The sequence below is a fragment of the Danio rerio genome, chromosome 12 (assembly GCF_052040795.2).
Source record: "Danio rerio strain M-AB ecotype USA chromosome 12, GRCz13ab, whole genome shotgun sequence".
NCBI lineage: Eukaryota > Metazoa > Chordata > Actinopteri > Cypriniformes > Danionidae > Danio > Danio rerio.
This window is the reverse complement of record NC_141032.1, coordinates 21,661,042-21,675,486: the sequence shown is the minus strand read 5'-3', so window position 1 is coordinate 21,675,486 and position 14,445 is coordinate 21,661,042. Positions and strand designations below refer to the sequence as shown.

The window sequence follows — 14,445 nt, the reverse complement described above, 5'->3', positions numbered from 1 at the left end:
CCTTATGGTTCAGAAGTTTTTAGCATACATTTGACTTGTTGGCAATGCAAGCATTTCTATAAGCTGCCTGCCACACTCCTGACTCCTAACAAGACTTTACTCACTTGACTCCTAACAAGGAGGGACCACTGAAATGTTATAAGAGGATTAGACTGTTGTCATATTTTATTTCCTGCAAGCTTTTTGTTTTTCATGCATGCTTTCTGTACAGTGAAATAGACTCTCCTATGCCTTTTGTTCTTATCTTAACCAGGTTTCACAGTGTCTTCCCAAATTATTAATCCAATATTAGAAACAATTATTGTGCCAATGACATCACTTTTTGTCCACTACTATACAATAACCAGCACAACTTTTGAACACCATGAAAGTTTAGAAACTTCATCAGGGGGTCAATGTGACGCCGAAAATAAATGTCATTCTTGAGCAGTGGTTTTCAGCCAGGTAAAACTCAAACTTCAAAAAAAGGCAGTATTCAGATTTGTCATTATATATACATGATGGCACATCAGAAATATTTGGAGGCTTCAAATATCGTCTTTGCGCAAGTGTTCAAAAGGTTATTCTATTCTAGATTGTTTGCCTTTTATGCCTCACATTTTGTTTTATGATCATGGTCCAGACCACACCAAGGACAGCAAACATCATCCCAATTGACACACACAAAGGGCCCATCTCATCATTGACAGGAATTATGTCTCTAGACTTACCATTCAAAAACCCCCTAGAGCTGAGGATGATAAACAAACCAGCTGTTAATGCTAGTCCACTAACGATCAAGATAAAGATGGGTTTGTTGTAGTAAATCCAACAACTGGGGTCTCTAGGTAAAGGGTCCCGAACTGGAGTTGAAACCGGCTGTAGAGTTATGTCTTCATTCATTTCACACTGAGCCACAGAAGTCATCCTGGCAAGAATGGTAACAGATAAAGATTCACACAAAAAAATAGTCTTACCGAAATGAATGGAAAGAAATGCATTTTTCTCTTACCTTTATATCATTCCAAAACCCACATGAAGAAACAACGAAAGAAACTCATTCATTCATTCATTTTCTTTTCTGCTTTGTTCCTTTAATAATCTGGGGTCGCCACAGCAGAATGAACCGCCCAAAGGAAGACAAGTATTGTTAAATGTATGACCAACGTCCATTTATTTAAATATTTTCTGACTTGTCATCTCACAAGGAAATGTAACTACTCCGTATAGTTCAGTCTTATGAAAATGTATGATTTTAAAAAGGTGGTGTGGCACAAAACCCTGCCCCTAAAGCTAAAAGTCATTGAGGGATGAGCAATTCCTTCTAAATTGTATGAATGAGATCCTGCAAATTCTTATGAATTAACTACTAAATCAAAAAGTAACGAATTGCCCTGAGAGTGTGTTGGACTTTTCACTGAAGTTAGGGGGTGTTGACATCTGAGTTATTGAGTTGGACTGCATTTAACCCAGATTGTGAATCTTTAAATTGTAATCAAGAATTGAACAGTAGATTTGGAGAGGAAACATCATACTGTTGTCACCAATGGACTCTATGATTTATCAGACCCTATTAGATACGTTTGACCTTGACAGTTACTTGCAAGTTAGAGATGGCTTGGTAACAATGCTGTTTAAGCAGTTTATTAGTATGTAGACAGAACACACATTGTTTTTCAATGTGAACACACTGGGTAGATGTGCATGACCATTAGCTTTAAACTTAGGGGTTCTCAAATTGTGAAGAATCAGTTAATAATGATGTACTTCTCCAAGTAAAGTCATGACATAATGATACATTAACAGCTCATGAGATCATTCTGGTCAAGTTGCATTTTAAATAAATATTCTCTCTCATAGAGCGTGTTACATTTTGCTTAAAGTGTTTATTATTACATTATCAAACATGAATTAACAAGTAATTAAGTAGTCGTTATTCACACAAGACTCATGGGTAACACTTTATAATAACACTATAAATCATTTATTAAGCATTAGCAAATAATGAATTCATTATGTGTTAAGCATTAACTTTACATTAATAAGCAGTTTATAACTGCAGCTACAAATGCTCCATTCTAGATTTACAAACATATTTAAAATGTGCTTAATAATTGTACTTTTATACTTTGTTAATGATTTATTTTTCATTACTAAATTAAGTATCGCATTATTTACAAACCATTTGTATTTAAGAGTAGCTGAGGGTTTTTAGAATCATTCTAAATGAGTCAGTAAATGAATAATAAACTATTGAAATCAACGTTTATATGTCTTATTATTCGCATTTATTAATGGTTACTATGTATGTTAATAAATGCTTTATTAACTCAACTTCATCTTGTGACCTAATCTAAAGTGAGGACTATCTATGCTTTATAAATCCCTTATAAATGACATAAAGGCTCAGTTAAATTCTAAATAGGAAAAATGACATTATTCATTCAATTAAAGATACATAAATAAAACTTTACTTCAAATGAAAAATACATCTTTGCAACCTTATCTAAAAAAATCACTATAGAGTTTAAACATTGCATCTTTCTATATTGTTAAATTATTATATTGTTTTATCCAGTCCAATGTCGTATTTTGACACTCCTGTTATTCAGCAATGTTTAAACTCTACAGTAATTTTATTTCTTAGAAAAGATTGCAAAGATTATTGTTCATTTGATACTGAGCCTTTCATTGTCATATATAAGGGATTTATAAAGCATAAACAGTCCTCACTTTATATTAGGTCACAAAACTGCAAGAAGTTGAGTTAATAAAGCATTTATTCATATATTGGTTAACTATTAGTATGCCTGAATAATAAGAGATATAAATGTTGATTTTAATAGTTCATTAATCATTTACTGACTCATTTTGAATCATCCTAAAAACCCTCAGGTACTCTTAAATACAAATGGTTTGTAAATAATGTGATACTTAATTTAGTAATGAAATATAAATCATTAACAAAGTATGAAAATACAATTATTATTAAGCACATTATATAGGTGCTTATAAGTCAAGAATAGAGCATTTGTAGCTGCAGTTATAAACTGTTTACTAAAGCTTATTAATGTAAAGTTAATGCTTAACAGATAGTGAATTCACTATTTGCTAATGCCTAATAAATGATTTATAGTGTGTAGTTATTAAAAAGTGTTACAGACTCATGTTAAAGTTTTTTTTTTTATTATTAGAAACTAAAGCGTTATAGATTTTAATACATTTTAAAATAGCGGATGGTTATAATTTAATTACAATATTTACTAACGCAATCATTAAAGAAAACAAAAAAACTATCCTTTAAATTATATGAACGCACACTAGAGAACTCTAGGATCCATTCATCAAATGATATAAAACTAAACTGGGACAGTCAAACCACCAAAAATCAGATCAGAGAAATACTGGACAGATGCGCATCACATGCAAAAACGATAACACTTTATAATAACAGTACATGAATAATGATGTATTAATATGTAAACTAAACATTACTTTATTATGAATTAATGATGAGTTAAGGCATGCACAAATCATTAATTGACTTTAACTACAACATGATTCACATGAGTTATGTGTGAATGACGCTACCTTATTACTTGTTAGTACATGATTGTTTGTTAATTGATGTATTATTTACCGCATTAGTTTATGCTTAATTTAACCATGATGAACTCATGATATGTTAATGTATAATTATGTTGTGACTACTTGGAGGGGCACATCATCATTAACCCATTCTTAACAACTCAAACTCATTATGCATGTCCAACTAGTAAGTTTACACTGAATAAAATAGAAGTGTTCAGTCAACATCAACATCTACAGCAGTTAGTCATTTGCCCCTCCAAGTGAAGTCATGACATAACTATATTAAGAGACATGTTGGTTACATTTAGCTTAAACCTAAATGTTCATACATTAATTAACAACATGTAGGCCTACTAACAAGTAATAAGTTAGTAGTTATTTACACGAACTCCTGTGACTCATGTTTTAGTTAGTTAATTCATGATTAGTGCATTCCTTAACTCATTGTAAAGTGTTACAGCAAAAACTATAAGCTCATGAGCGAGTTTTGAAGGACAAAAGCGGATAAGGTACTTTACAACTCAAACTGCCTGCACTATAGGAGTATATGAGATCATTACATAGATTGTAAAGGAGATACACTGTATAGACTCGTGTTAAAGTCTTGATTGAAAAAACAAGTCGGCTGTTTAAAAAAAAATGGATTGGGTCATTGAAAACATGTGATCAAATGTATTGTTATTAGATATTGTAACACCTATAACAACCACTTAGTTCCCTTTTCCCTTCCTGATAAACAGGTAACATACTGAACAATACACCAATTAGTGTTGGGACAGCAAGAAGGAATTGAGTTAACTTATTACTTTTTATAAATTAAGGTGGATTGAGCATGAAACAATTAACTTGCCCCCAAAAATGAACCAAGACTTTTCAGCTTATATTAAATAAGCTTAAAAGGTTGAGTGTAAGACCTGGGTTTAACAATTTAACAACCTAAACACTGTTCCAAAGACTAATTAGCAATAAAAATCAGTTTTCTACTTGCCTTTGGTTTCAGAGATCATCTGTATTCTTCTCCTTTGATCAATTCAAATAGCACATCACAGAAATCATTAAATCAGCCAAACAGTAATCTTCTCTCAGAAGACGATTATAAACATCTCATGCAAAACAGGATCTTTCAAACAATCTTGAAAAAAAATATCATTGTGCCTAGATCACCAATGCAGACCCAAATGGAAGAACTCAAGGCAAAGTCATGCAACACACCATAGTGAGCAGGATCAGCAGCACAAACAGAAGAGCAGCTGGTCCAACACACTCTCTAGCTCAACAAATACATGTAATATAATATGTCTGCAGCACAGACACTACAACTGTAAACACAACACTGTATCATGAACACTGATCAACCCAAACAGACCAACTCTAAATGAATCACAAAAAACATCAGATTTTGAATTCTTTTAATTGACTGTTAATCACCAGAACAAAAGGTGTACAAGAACCTTGTGACAACTGTGAGATACGAAATATTGTTCAATAATACATCCATGTAAATGGTTAACAGCGGGAAAGCTGTATGATAATTGCATTTCAGGTTTTTTTTGTTTTTAGCTTCTTTTTTTCCAGACCACATTCTGTGCGTTTAGGTGTTTTCTTGACAAGTTTTTTGTCCTTTACAGATTTCTTCACACTGTTGCCAGCAGCAGGCTTGGGCACTTTTTTCAGTCCTTTTTTAGATAGGCCCTGTAAAAAAAAAAAAAAAACACACACAAAATTAATAAATCACATCAAAAAATAAATAAAAAATTAAAAAAGACATGGTTAACCCATATAGTTATAGTCCAAGTGAGAATTACATTGGCGATCAGGTGGGTTGACTATATCAGATTTATTTATTTATTTATTTATATGACATCAAACTTATTAATAAGACATATTTAAGTTTTCAGTGTTATGTGGGATGATGTATTCTGACATACAGTAACCTCTGATTTTTTCAGATTACTGTAGCTCAAACTATGCGTCGCTCTAGATCTGCTGGTTTAGATTGTTAAATGATTCTTGCAAGGACTGATTGTTGCAATTAGGCATAAACCCCTATAATGGATCATATGTGGCCAAATGGAGATTTGTATTATCTAGTTTTAATTATTATTATTTCAGATACAGATTAGGGAAAACTATTTTTCACTATTTAGAGGCTGACCCGCTCATACGTCTTGTTTCAGTGTTTCTGCAGGTTTCACCAAGTTAAAATTTAAGACACTTTTAGGACTATTATGAATATAATTTTAGACTTGAACGGGGCTAAGAATTTTTTTCTGAACATTCCAGTTAGAAAAAATTTTCACTAGCTCTATCAAAAAAATGATAATTAAATACATTTAATAATTCAATAATATTAATTTTGTTTGAATATTTTTTAATTGATTTTCAAATATATCCATTAAGAAACCCCATAACCCTTACCAATAACAGAACAAAACAGCTGTCAATTACTTCAGTCTACGATAATAATAAGAATAATAATAAAAGCAAAAGTTACTGTAAGGGAAGTAATTAAATGCTATTTTTTAAATTAAAAAATATTAAAAGTTTAGAGATGGATTGTTGATGATTGTATGGGTGTTCATGGCCAGATTGGGCAGCTTTATATGAACAAGGGAAAATTAAGACCTATTATAAAAAATATTTAAGATCTACAACACAATAATTCAGTAGATTTAAGACTTTAAGGCCTAAAATTTAGCTTTGAGATTCAAGACATAAGACTTTGAGACCCCGCACATACCCTATGTTTAGAATTCAGGGGGATCAAGTGTTAATTATGGCTCGTTTCCACTGACTGGTACAGTACGGTACGGGTCACCTTTATCAGGCTTGCGTTTCCACTACCAACGGTACCCTTTTGGTGGGCGTGGTGTATGACCAAGTTTCAGTCGACGTCATTTTCGCTCGAGAAAATGTCTACAATAAAGCTGCACAGGTTGTTCACATATCATATGAACAGCACTTCTCACAAAACAGATGCTTTACACATAAATACTTGTGTATAAATGTTTATTACTAACTTTTCTATAAACAGGAGTTGATTATAACTGCAGATCAATGACAGTGCGAAATAGCCTACTGTAACGTCTATAATTATATTAAATAAATAAATAAACATATATGAACACATACAGACCTTTACAGTCTCCGATATGTTACCAACTACAGAAGAACTACTCAAAGCAGTCATTTCGTTGTTAATTAGGTTCAAAACAATACAAAGTATAGCCTACAGTCAGTGAAAACCTCTCATCTGTGTCTGTAATCTTCAGCAGCACATGAAGCCTCTGTCATTCCATCATTTCCAGTTCATATTAGTCCAAAAGGTGATAATAAAGATTAAAACAAGGCAGTTTGTTCACGTTTGCTGAAGAAATAACGTGTTCCTTGGCTTAGCCTTTTTTCCCGCGCTCCACTCTCGCGTTTGTCCTTTTCTTTCTGAATGTGTCACTCTCGCGTTTGCCAGCTTCTCACAGGATCGGGTTTCCAAAGCTTGTCAATAATCAAGTGCATGTTATTATCATCAGATCAAGAAGTTTGTTATTTCAGATAGAGACGCGCAGCGAGCGCAAGAAAGAAAGCGAAACCAATCGGGCTTCAGACTGGCTCTGGCTAGTAGTTAAAAACTACGCGGCACAGGGTGAATCTGCTCTCCTCCATGGCTTTGTGGCTGTTTATCATGACAACGACATGGTTTGTTTGCAGGATCGACCATGGCTGCATATGTATTTATAATTCCGCTGTAATCTCTCGCTGTGTATTTTAAACATGGCGGGTCCTTTGTTTACATTCTGGCTTGATGAGTCTACGAATGACGTATCTCTATAAACCAATAGCGTTCAGCTTCGCGTGTAGCTCCACCTTTTGGGACCTTTCGAAAGGGTCCCGAAAAAGTGGTACGGTTTGGTTCGGTACGCCTTTTGACAGTGGAAACGGCCATAAAAGCGTACCAAACCAAACCGTACCACTCAGTGGAAACGGGCCATTAGAGTAGGTCAATCCCCCCTCAACACCCCTGGAATTTGCACCTTGGTATAACCATCTTATTCTTTTAATCATCTTATTCTCCGCTTGTTTCAATCTTGTGAGTTTCCTTATTCAGTTAAACCCAAAAGGAAGAGATTTAAAAAAAGCAGCCATCGACTTTTATAGTAGAAACTAAAAATACTATGGAAGTCAATGGCTGCCAGTTTTCAACATTCTTCAGAATATCTTGATTTGCTTTCAACAGTGGAAAGAAATGCAAAATAGTTAAGGACCTTTTTTTGTATGGGGTGAGATGCTTTGTCCCCGATGAACTATTACTTTAACGTCATGTTTCCACTGGTACATATGGAGCGCGATGGAGTATTTTCAGTTCATTCATATTAAAGTTGACTGTAATCGCCCATGCAATGCTTAATGGGATTGAAAGCGGCACGGACAATGCACATTGAGTAGCCCAATGCATTAGAAAGGTTTCCTGACTTGATGCAAAATGTTAAAAGGCAACCAATCACAGTAAAAGTAGCCAAGGCAAGAAGTTGACAAAGGGTGTAGATTTGCTCAACATTGGTGGGGACATACATCCCTAGTGCACATGTATTGAACATCCCTTTCGCACTTTCAAAACAAGAATGAAGTACTAAATATTACATTAACACTTAATAATACAATTAACACTTACGTCTCATGCTGCAAAAGTACATTTACATGATTTTATTGCAGTCAGGCTTTGAGGAAGTATGAATGTCGAAGATTTACTGAGGTATGTGACGCAATGTAACTTTTATCTGGATTATTGTTTTTCATAATCATGGAGGCCAAAATTGAAACCGAATATCGATTAATTGCAGAGCCTTGGTGAATAGTATTACAGTGAACTTGACTTTGTGCACGTGTAGGTTACTAGGAGTTGACGGAGCATTATTTTATTCTGAAGTCGATTAAATTATTGGTAGGGACACGTCCCCTCCGTCTATGCCAATTCTACAGGCTTGCATCAACATATGTTTCAGAGTGTTTGCAGAACTGAATTACTGTGCTAAAATCACTAACACAAAGGCTATTATTAGAATGTATTCTTTCCCACATTTTTAGTTAGGTTAAAACAGGTATGCTCAGCTGTAAATCTGACACGGCCCAGAGTGGTGGCATTGCAGCGTTGCCAACCGCTCTACGGGTTTTGTGGCAGAATACATCTCAATTGTCAACATCCAGTAAAAAATGTAAGCGAGGTATATATAAAAAAAAAAGTGGCAAGGTTCTTAAAAGAATTGCACCAAATGTTCTTTTAGTCAAACCAAACCTGCCAATTGTGAACGCATGCGAACACAATGCAGCATCAATATTGTGTTTATAGGCACTCTCCCTCCTAAGCTGTGCAGACACTGACCTCCCGTTTTGTCTTTTTCTTTGGCGTCTCGATTGGCACCAGCTGTGGTATTTCCTCTTCGCTGTCTTTCTCTTCCTCAGTCTCTTTAGTTACTGGTTTGGGCGCTTCTGTATTTTCAGTTTTTCTCTTCCTCTTTTGCGCTCCCTAAATAATTAAATAGCAAAAGTAATCACTTAATTTGACAAAAACAAATCTTTTTTGGCCTCATCAGTTTTGTCTTTCTTCAGCAAGCTCACCTTTGTTAAACGGGCTTTCTTCTGGGCCTCCTCCACCAACGCGAGATGACTCAGATCAGAGGTGTAGATGGGTAGCGCTACTGATGTCTGACTCTTCAAATGGATGATTTTTATGTTTTTTCCTGTCTGAGAAGGAACAGATTAAAGGTTGATTAAAAGGTCAAATTAAGCCACAAGAAGACACCAATTTATAAATAAAACGCTAACCAATGGAAAAAAATGTGCACAAAACATATTGATGTAATTAAAATGTATCTTATTACAATTTACATCTGAAATCAATTGGTAGAATCAACCAGAATTTTTTAAAACATCTTTTACATTCAACAGAAGAAACCAATTCAAAGGTTTAAAACCACATGAAGGTGAGTAAACTGAGGTTTTTTTATCTTTGAGTGATCTGTCCCTTAAACCAAAAATGCTAAATATGTGGTGCGATTTCAGATTCAACCCAAGTGCTTGTTTTTATAAATAGATCAATGATTTAAGGACCGTTTAATTCAGAAACAAAACATTTCAATGTTGTACTGAAACTCACAAACGGTCTGCTCAGGCTTTGTCTGGAACAATTTACATTGGCCAAAAAAAACAAAAAGAAAATACAGCGTCTTAAATACAACTTTATTATTAACTTAATGTTTGTTAAGTTGTTTTATATGAACCAATACATTACATGTTCATCAGAGTTCTAATATTTAATAAAATGTGAAAATATTTAAATAAATCATCTTATAAAAAAAAGAGCTACAAAACATCTGCAAAAGAAATATTTGTGCTTTAAGTATAGAAAAATCAGAGCTATATTCACAAAGGCTCCGTGGTGCAGTGAATGCTTTTAAGCTTTACACCTTTAAGTTTGTTTCTTAAGTGACTGTCATTACACCAGTGCCCACATCGTTTAAACAAAAATCTAAATTTACATTATTTTATAGGTATTTAGTAGTGCTAGATACAAATTATGTATCGGTGCACTTTATTATTTTGTAAAAATGAATTTGCCCTTATAATCTTTTATCAAATACCACAATAACCATGCCTCTCCCCTCAAAATGACTATTTTGCTCCTTTCTGATCACTGGAATGCCTTTTGGAGGGGCTATCATCCTTAATTTTGTTAACAACGGCCATATTCCAGTGATCTAATCTCTTCCCAAAGAACAAAATCATTAAATTTTTGTTTTTAATTCTAGGAATTTTTTTTTATCAGATTTACACCACAATGAGGGTGTAAAAATTGCTTTAACCACAGATGATGTATCTCTCAGAACCCTTTTTACTCACTGATGCTAACTTTGCTGAAATAGTGGAAACGGCTGAGATCACATTCTCAACAATCTGATCTGCTGTCATTTCTGAATGTGCCACACGTGCCATGCTGCAAATAATAGAAAAAACAAACAAACAAACTAATCAGTCAAACACATAAAAACATTTAAAAGTAAAAACAAATGACAATTCTCATGTATCATAGTTTGTAGAGACAAGTTCCAACAGAAGAGGAGACTCATCTGGATACACTATGAGTTACTATTGCACAGTTTTAACCCATATCTAGCTGTGAAGAAGCAGGAAATGGTTTGCTGTAGTGCTTCTGCCTACTAGAACACAGAAAATAAGCAATGATCATACCAGCAAGGGCCTTTAGTTGAGACAGTGAGAGTTGTGCCCTGAATTAGGCGCTCCATGTCTCTGGCCAGATGTTTACTCTCTAGATCCACTGACAAAGGAGCCCTGAGAAAGAGAAAACATTTCAAACTCTCTCCCTCTTTGCTTTCACCTGGTATTACCATGTGTTTTCAACGATGTGATCACAAGTGGAAGAGATTTTATTATAAGAGACTTATTACAGATTTGTTTTATACATTACATGTATATATATATATATTCTACATATAAAGCAGAAAACGGTTTTATTAAAAGCAAAGAGACCCATTATGGATAGCCGTTTCATTATGTAATAGTGCCATGAAAGACCACTGATGATCACCTACTTCTATTTTATACTTGTAATGTAGTAGTTTACTGTCAGTGACTTTTCTTGTACGCTTACATATGGTTGAAACACAGTAACACATAATAAAATATTTTACCAAATTCCATCAATAAAACAGTGTTCATTTATTGAATCTGACTTTAAATAAAACACAAAGTGTGTCAATTTCACATAGTTAGCTACTATTCCATTTAGTTATTTTACTGCTGCAGTTTAATTATGTTGGACTTTCAATGGTAAAGATGCAGTAGTAAACATTTTTGTTGTGCTGGTTAAAAGTCTCTTCACATTCCAATAGTAATGATTAAAGTAATTAATCTAAATGTATTTATATGTATTTTTATATTCTGGGTAAAACAAAAGACTAAAACAAATGTTCATCCAATTAAATGTTGTCGGGCTGACATCTCCCATAATTCTGATTAGTAGCTCAAAATATCTGTCAACAAATGTAGATTTGGACTTCTGCGCATCCGTTCACGCAGATCTGCCATTAGCAAATGCATGCCGACAAGCACACTGCACATTCACACCATCCATTCACAGTAAAATCAAATGCTGAATTAAAACTTTTTAAAATCCTGAATCAATATTGGAGTTACTTTTGCACGCTGGAGGAAGGACGACACCATGGCTGAAGTATTTCTGTTAGACAAGTAATGGTATGTTTTAAACTCTTTGAGACCCTTAAAGCTGATGTAGATTGTATTGTTGTGAATGGGTTATATGCACAGAAATGTTGTTCAGCCACCGAAAAGTAACACTGAAAGATTGATGTGACTATTTTCAGTTTCTTCAGGGCCTTTTACAGCATCAATTATGTAGATTTTTATTTCGTTTAACAACAAAACATCAGTAAACAGCTCTATTCCGCCTAGCCTGCTTTACTGAGGTCAAGTTGGTTTTATATTCACATTGGATCATTTTTAAATGACAGCCCTCCTATACAGTTTACTATGCTACTCTGAATATTCGCTCTGAAATAGCACGCAAGTGTGGATTCACACAGGGCTTTAGCGTCAACGCTTGACAGAGGGCGTGTCTGAAGTTGGGGCTGACGCGATCGTTACAGCCAATGAAATAATGGAATGGGGCGTTAGTAATGTGAAATTCCTGCACGCCACCGGCCAACCACTAACTTCATTTCTAACTGGTGAATGACGAACTATTGGGTTGTCTGCTGTCATGTCGCGGTACGCGTGTTCACAATTTCAGGAGACGTGGCTTTGAAACACAGTCCCTCCTCTGCCCTCCAAAGATAATATTCTAACCGGTTAGCATCTTGGCAGATCACCTAGTGCACCTTTAATAACAAAACATTTTAGTGTTCAATTACTCAATAGTAGATTGTGTATTTATTACGTAAATAATATATATAAGCATAGTGTCTCTCGTGATCAAACTGTAAATTGAGACAGACGTTTTAAAAAGAAAATAAAGAATTATTACTTATTTTCATAGTACAGGGGGTAATTATTTACAAGCCTTGAGTGCTCGATTCACATCACAATGTGTGTGTGTGTGTGTGTGTGTGTGTCTATACGTATATAGCTCATGATCTCTAACACAACACCTACAGTTATTATTTCCAATACACAATTTTCTACAGTCTCAACATTCTGACCATGCAAAAACATCAAGCAAAAACTGCCCACTTTCAGATTGCTGTAAAGGGGTCTTGACAATGAAATCATTTCAGATTTTTAGAAAGCACACACAATAACTTCAGTAGGCAAAGTAAAAAAAATAATTGAAACACGAAAAAAAACTTAGAACATGCATTTGTACATCGTTCAACATCCCTTTTTACTTCATAGCATTTTAGCCCATGCAAAATTGAAATTCTACAGCCCGATTGTAAAACTAAGCATTTAAGTAACTTATGGCAAAATTAAAATTGTAACCGTATCATTCTAATAACATAAAACAAAAATTGCTTTGAAGCATTCTTACTTAAATAAACTTACTTTTTCCTTTCATAGAAATGTTTCCCAATTTGGGAAGGTAACCTGAACCGAATGCGTGCGTCTGACAGGAACAAATCAAAGTTGCCAAGCAATTTTCTCTTTGCTTCAAATGGTTTATACTCGGTCCTCAACGCCTTGAAGGGAATCACCTAATAACAGAAAATATAATATTAATATTAAAACATTTAGATGATCTTCAATGTCATAAAATGCACATGCTCGGAAAGTTTAGCTTGTTTCAAAGTTTGTAGAGACAAGCGCCAATAGAAGAGGAGACTTGTCTGGATACACTCTGAGGTACTTTAGCACTTTTAAACCCGCGCCCAGCACTGACACAGAAGGACAGGGTTTGCAGAAGTGCAGATAAATGTTGTAAAGTACGATGAAATACCTCTGTGATATTTTTGACCCCTCTCTCTGTGAGTAACTTCTTGTAGAATCTCTCTGTCTGTTCTGCAGTCATGTTGGGTTCATCTCTGGTGAAAAGACACACGTCTCCAGATTCTGTCCTCAGTCCATGAGATAACGGACTGTGGGGTAAAACACAGTTTGTAAAACCAAAAACAGAATCTCTAAATTGATTTGCCACTGAAATACTCACATGCGAATGGTTTGCTCCTTTTTAGGAATCTTCCATAAGGTAAAAAGTAGAGAGATGGGCTGACCGTCATTCTGGAAGAGTTTCTGGGACGATGTGCTGGTTTTTATAAACGCCTGTAATGCCTGTGCTGCTTTTTTCACCTGTGATACACATTAGTAACGAAATTAAAAGATTTTGATCAGTTGTAACAGTTAGACAGCGGCTTTAAACAACGTAACTACTGCACACAAACTTAAAATAAGTCATCATGGCCAACATACTACCTGTGATTTTCGTGATAACGTTAGCGTTTAACTATTATTACAGACTTCGGATTCAGTTGATTCGCTAGCTAAAGTTAGCCGACTTGCAGCTTTGCTTAATACGAGTTCTTAAAAGATGGCGATCAAATCACAAACATACAGATATTAATACCGTTACCATTATTAAACTAAAAAATATGCTGGAAAACGCTTAAATACTGTTCATTTACCTGAGACTGATCGATAGTCAACTCATCTCGTGGGGTCTCCATGCTGCACGTGTGGCGAAAGAGCAAAAAGAGCATGCGCAGATCTAAGGTAAACGTCACAGAGACTTTTATTTTGAAACAGGATTAGGAAACGAGATGCTTTTTCTGGCTTCAGTGTTTCACTGACGTTAGTTTTATTTATTTGTTTTTTAGTCTATGATTTTAACATTGTTACCCCAAAACATTTTACTGA

At 34.6% G+C, this 14,445-nt stretch overlaps 1 protein-coding gene and 2 non-coding genes across 4 annotated transcripts; all 3 read right to left on the bottom strand.

The window, feature by feature from the left end:
• Positions 1-4,962: 4,962 nt before the first annotated feature.
• Positions 4,963-14,297, bottom strand: rsl1d1 (ribosomal L1 domain containing 1). Of its 2 annotated transcripts, none has more exon segments than NM_001326710.2 (9): positions 4,963-5,262; positions 8,945-9,088; positions 9,181-9,306; positions 10,462-10,555; positions 10,810-10,911; positions 13,141-13,289; positions 13,532-13,670; positions 13,742-13,881; positions 14,214-14,297. In NM_001326710.2, coding segments are annotated over 9 exon segments (1,122 nt in total). In that variant the 5' UTR covers positions 14,289-14,297; the 3' UTR covers positions 4,963-5,109.
• Positions 10,639-10,769, bottom strand: LOC137490709 (small nucleolar RNA SNORA55). Its single transcript, XR_015504819.1, has one exon. It is a non-coding gene; the product is annotated as a small nucleolar RNA SNORA55 (small nucleolar RNA).
• LOC137490708 (small nucleolar RNA SNORA55) lies at positions 13,372-13,501 on the bottom strand. Its single transcript, XR_015504818.1, has one exon. It is a non-coding gene; the product is annotated as a small nucleolar RNA SNORA55 (small nucleolar RNA).
• Positions 14,298-14,445: the final 148 nt, after the last annotated feature.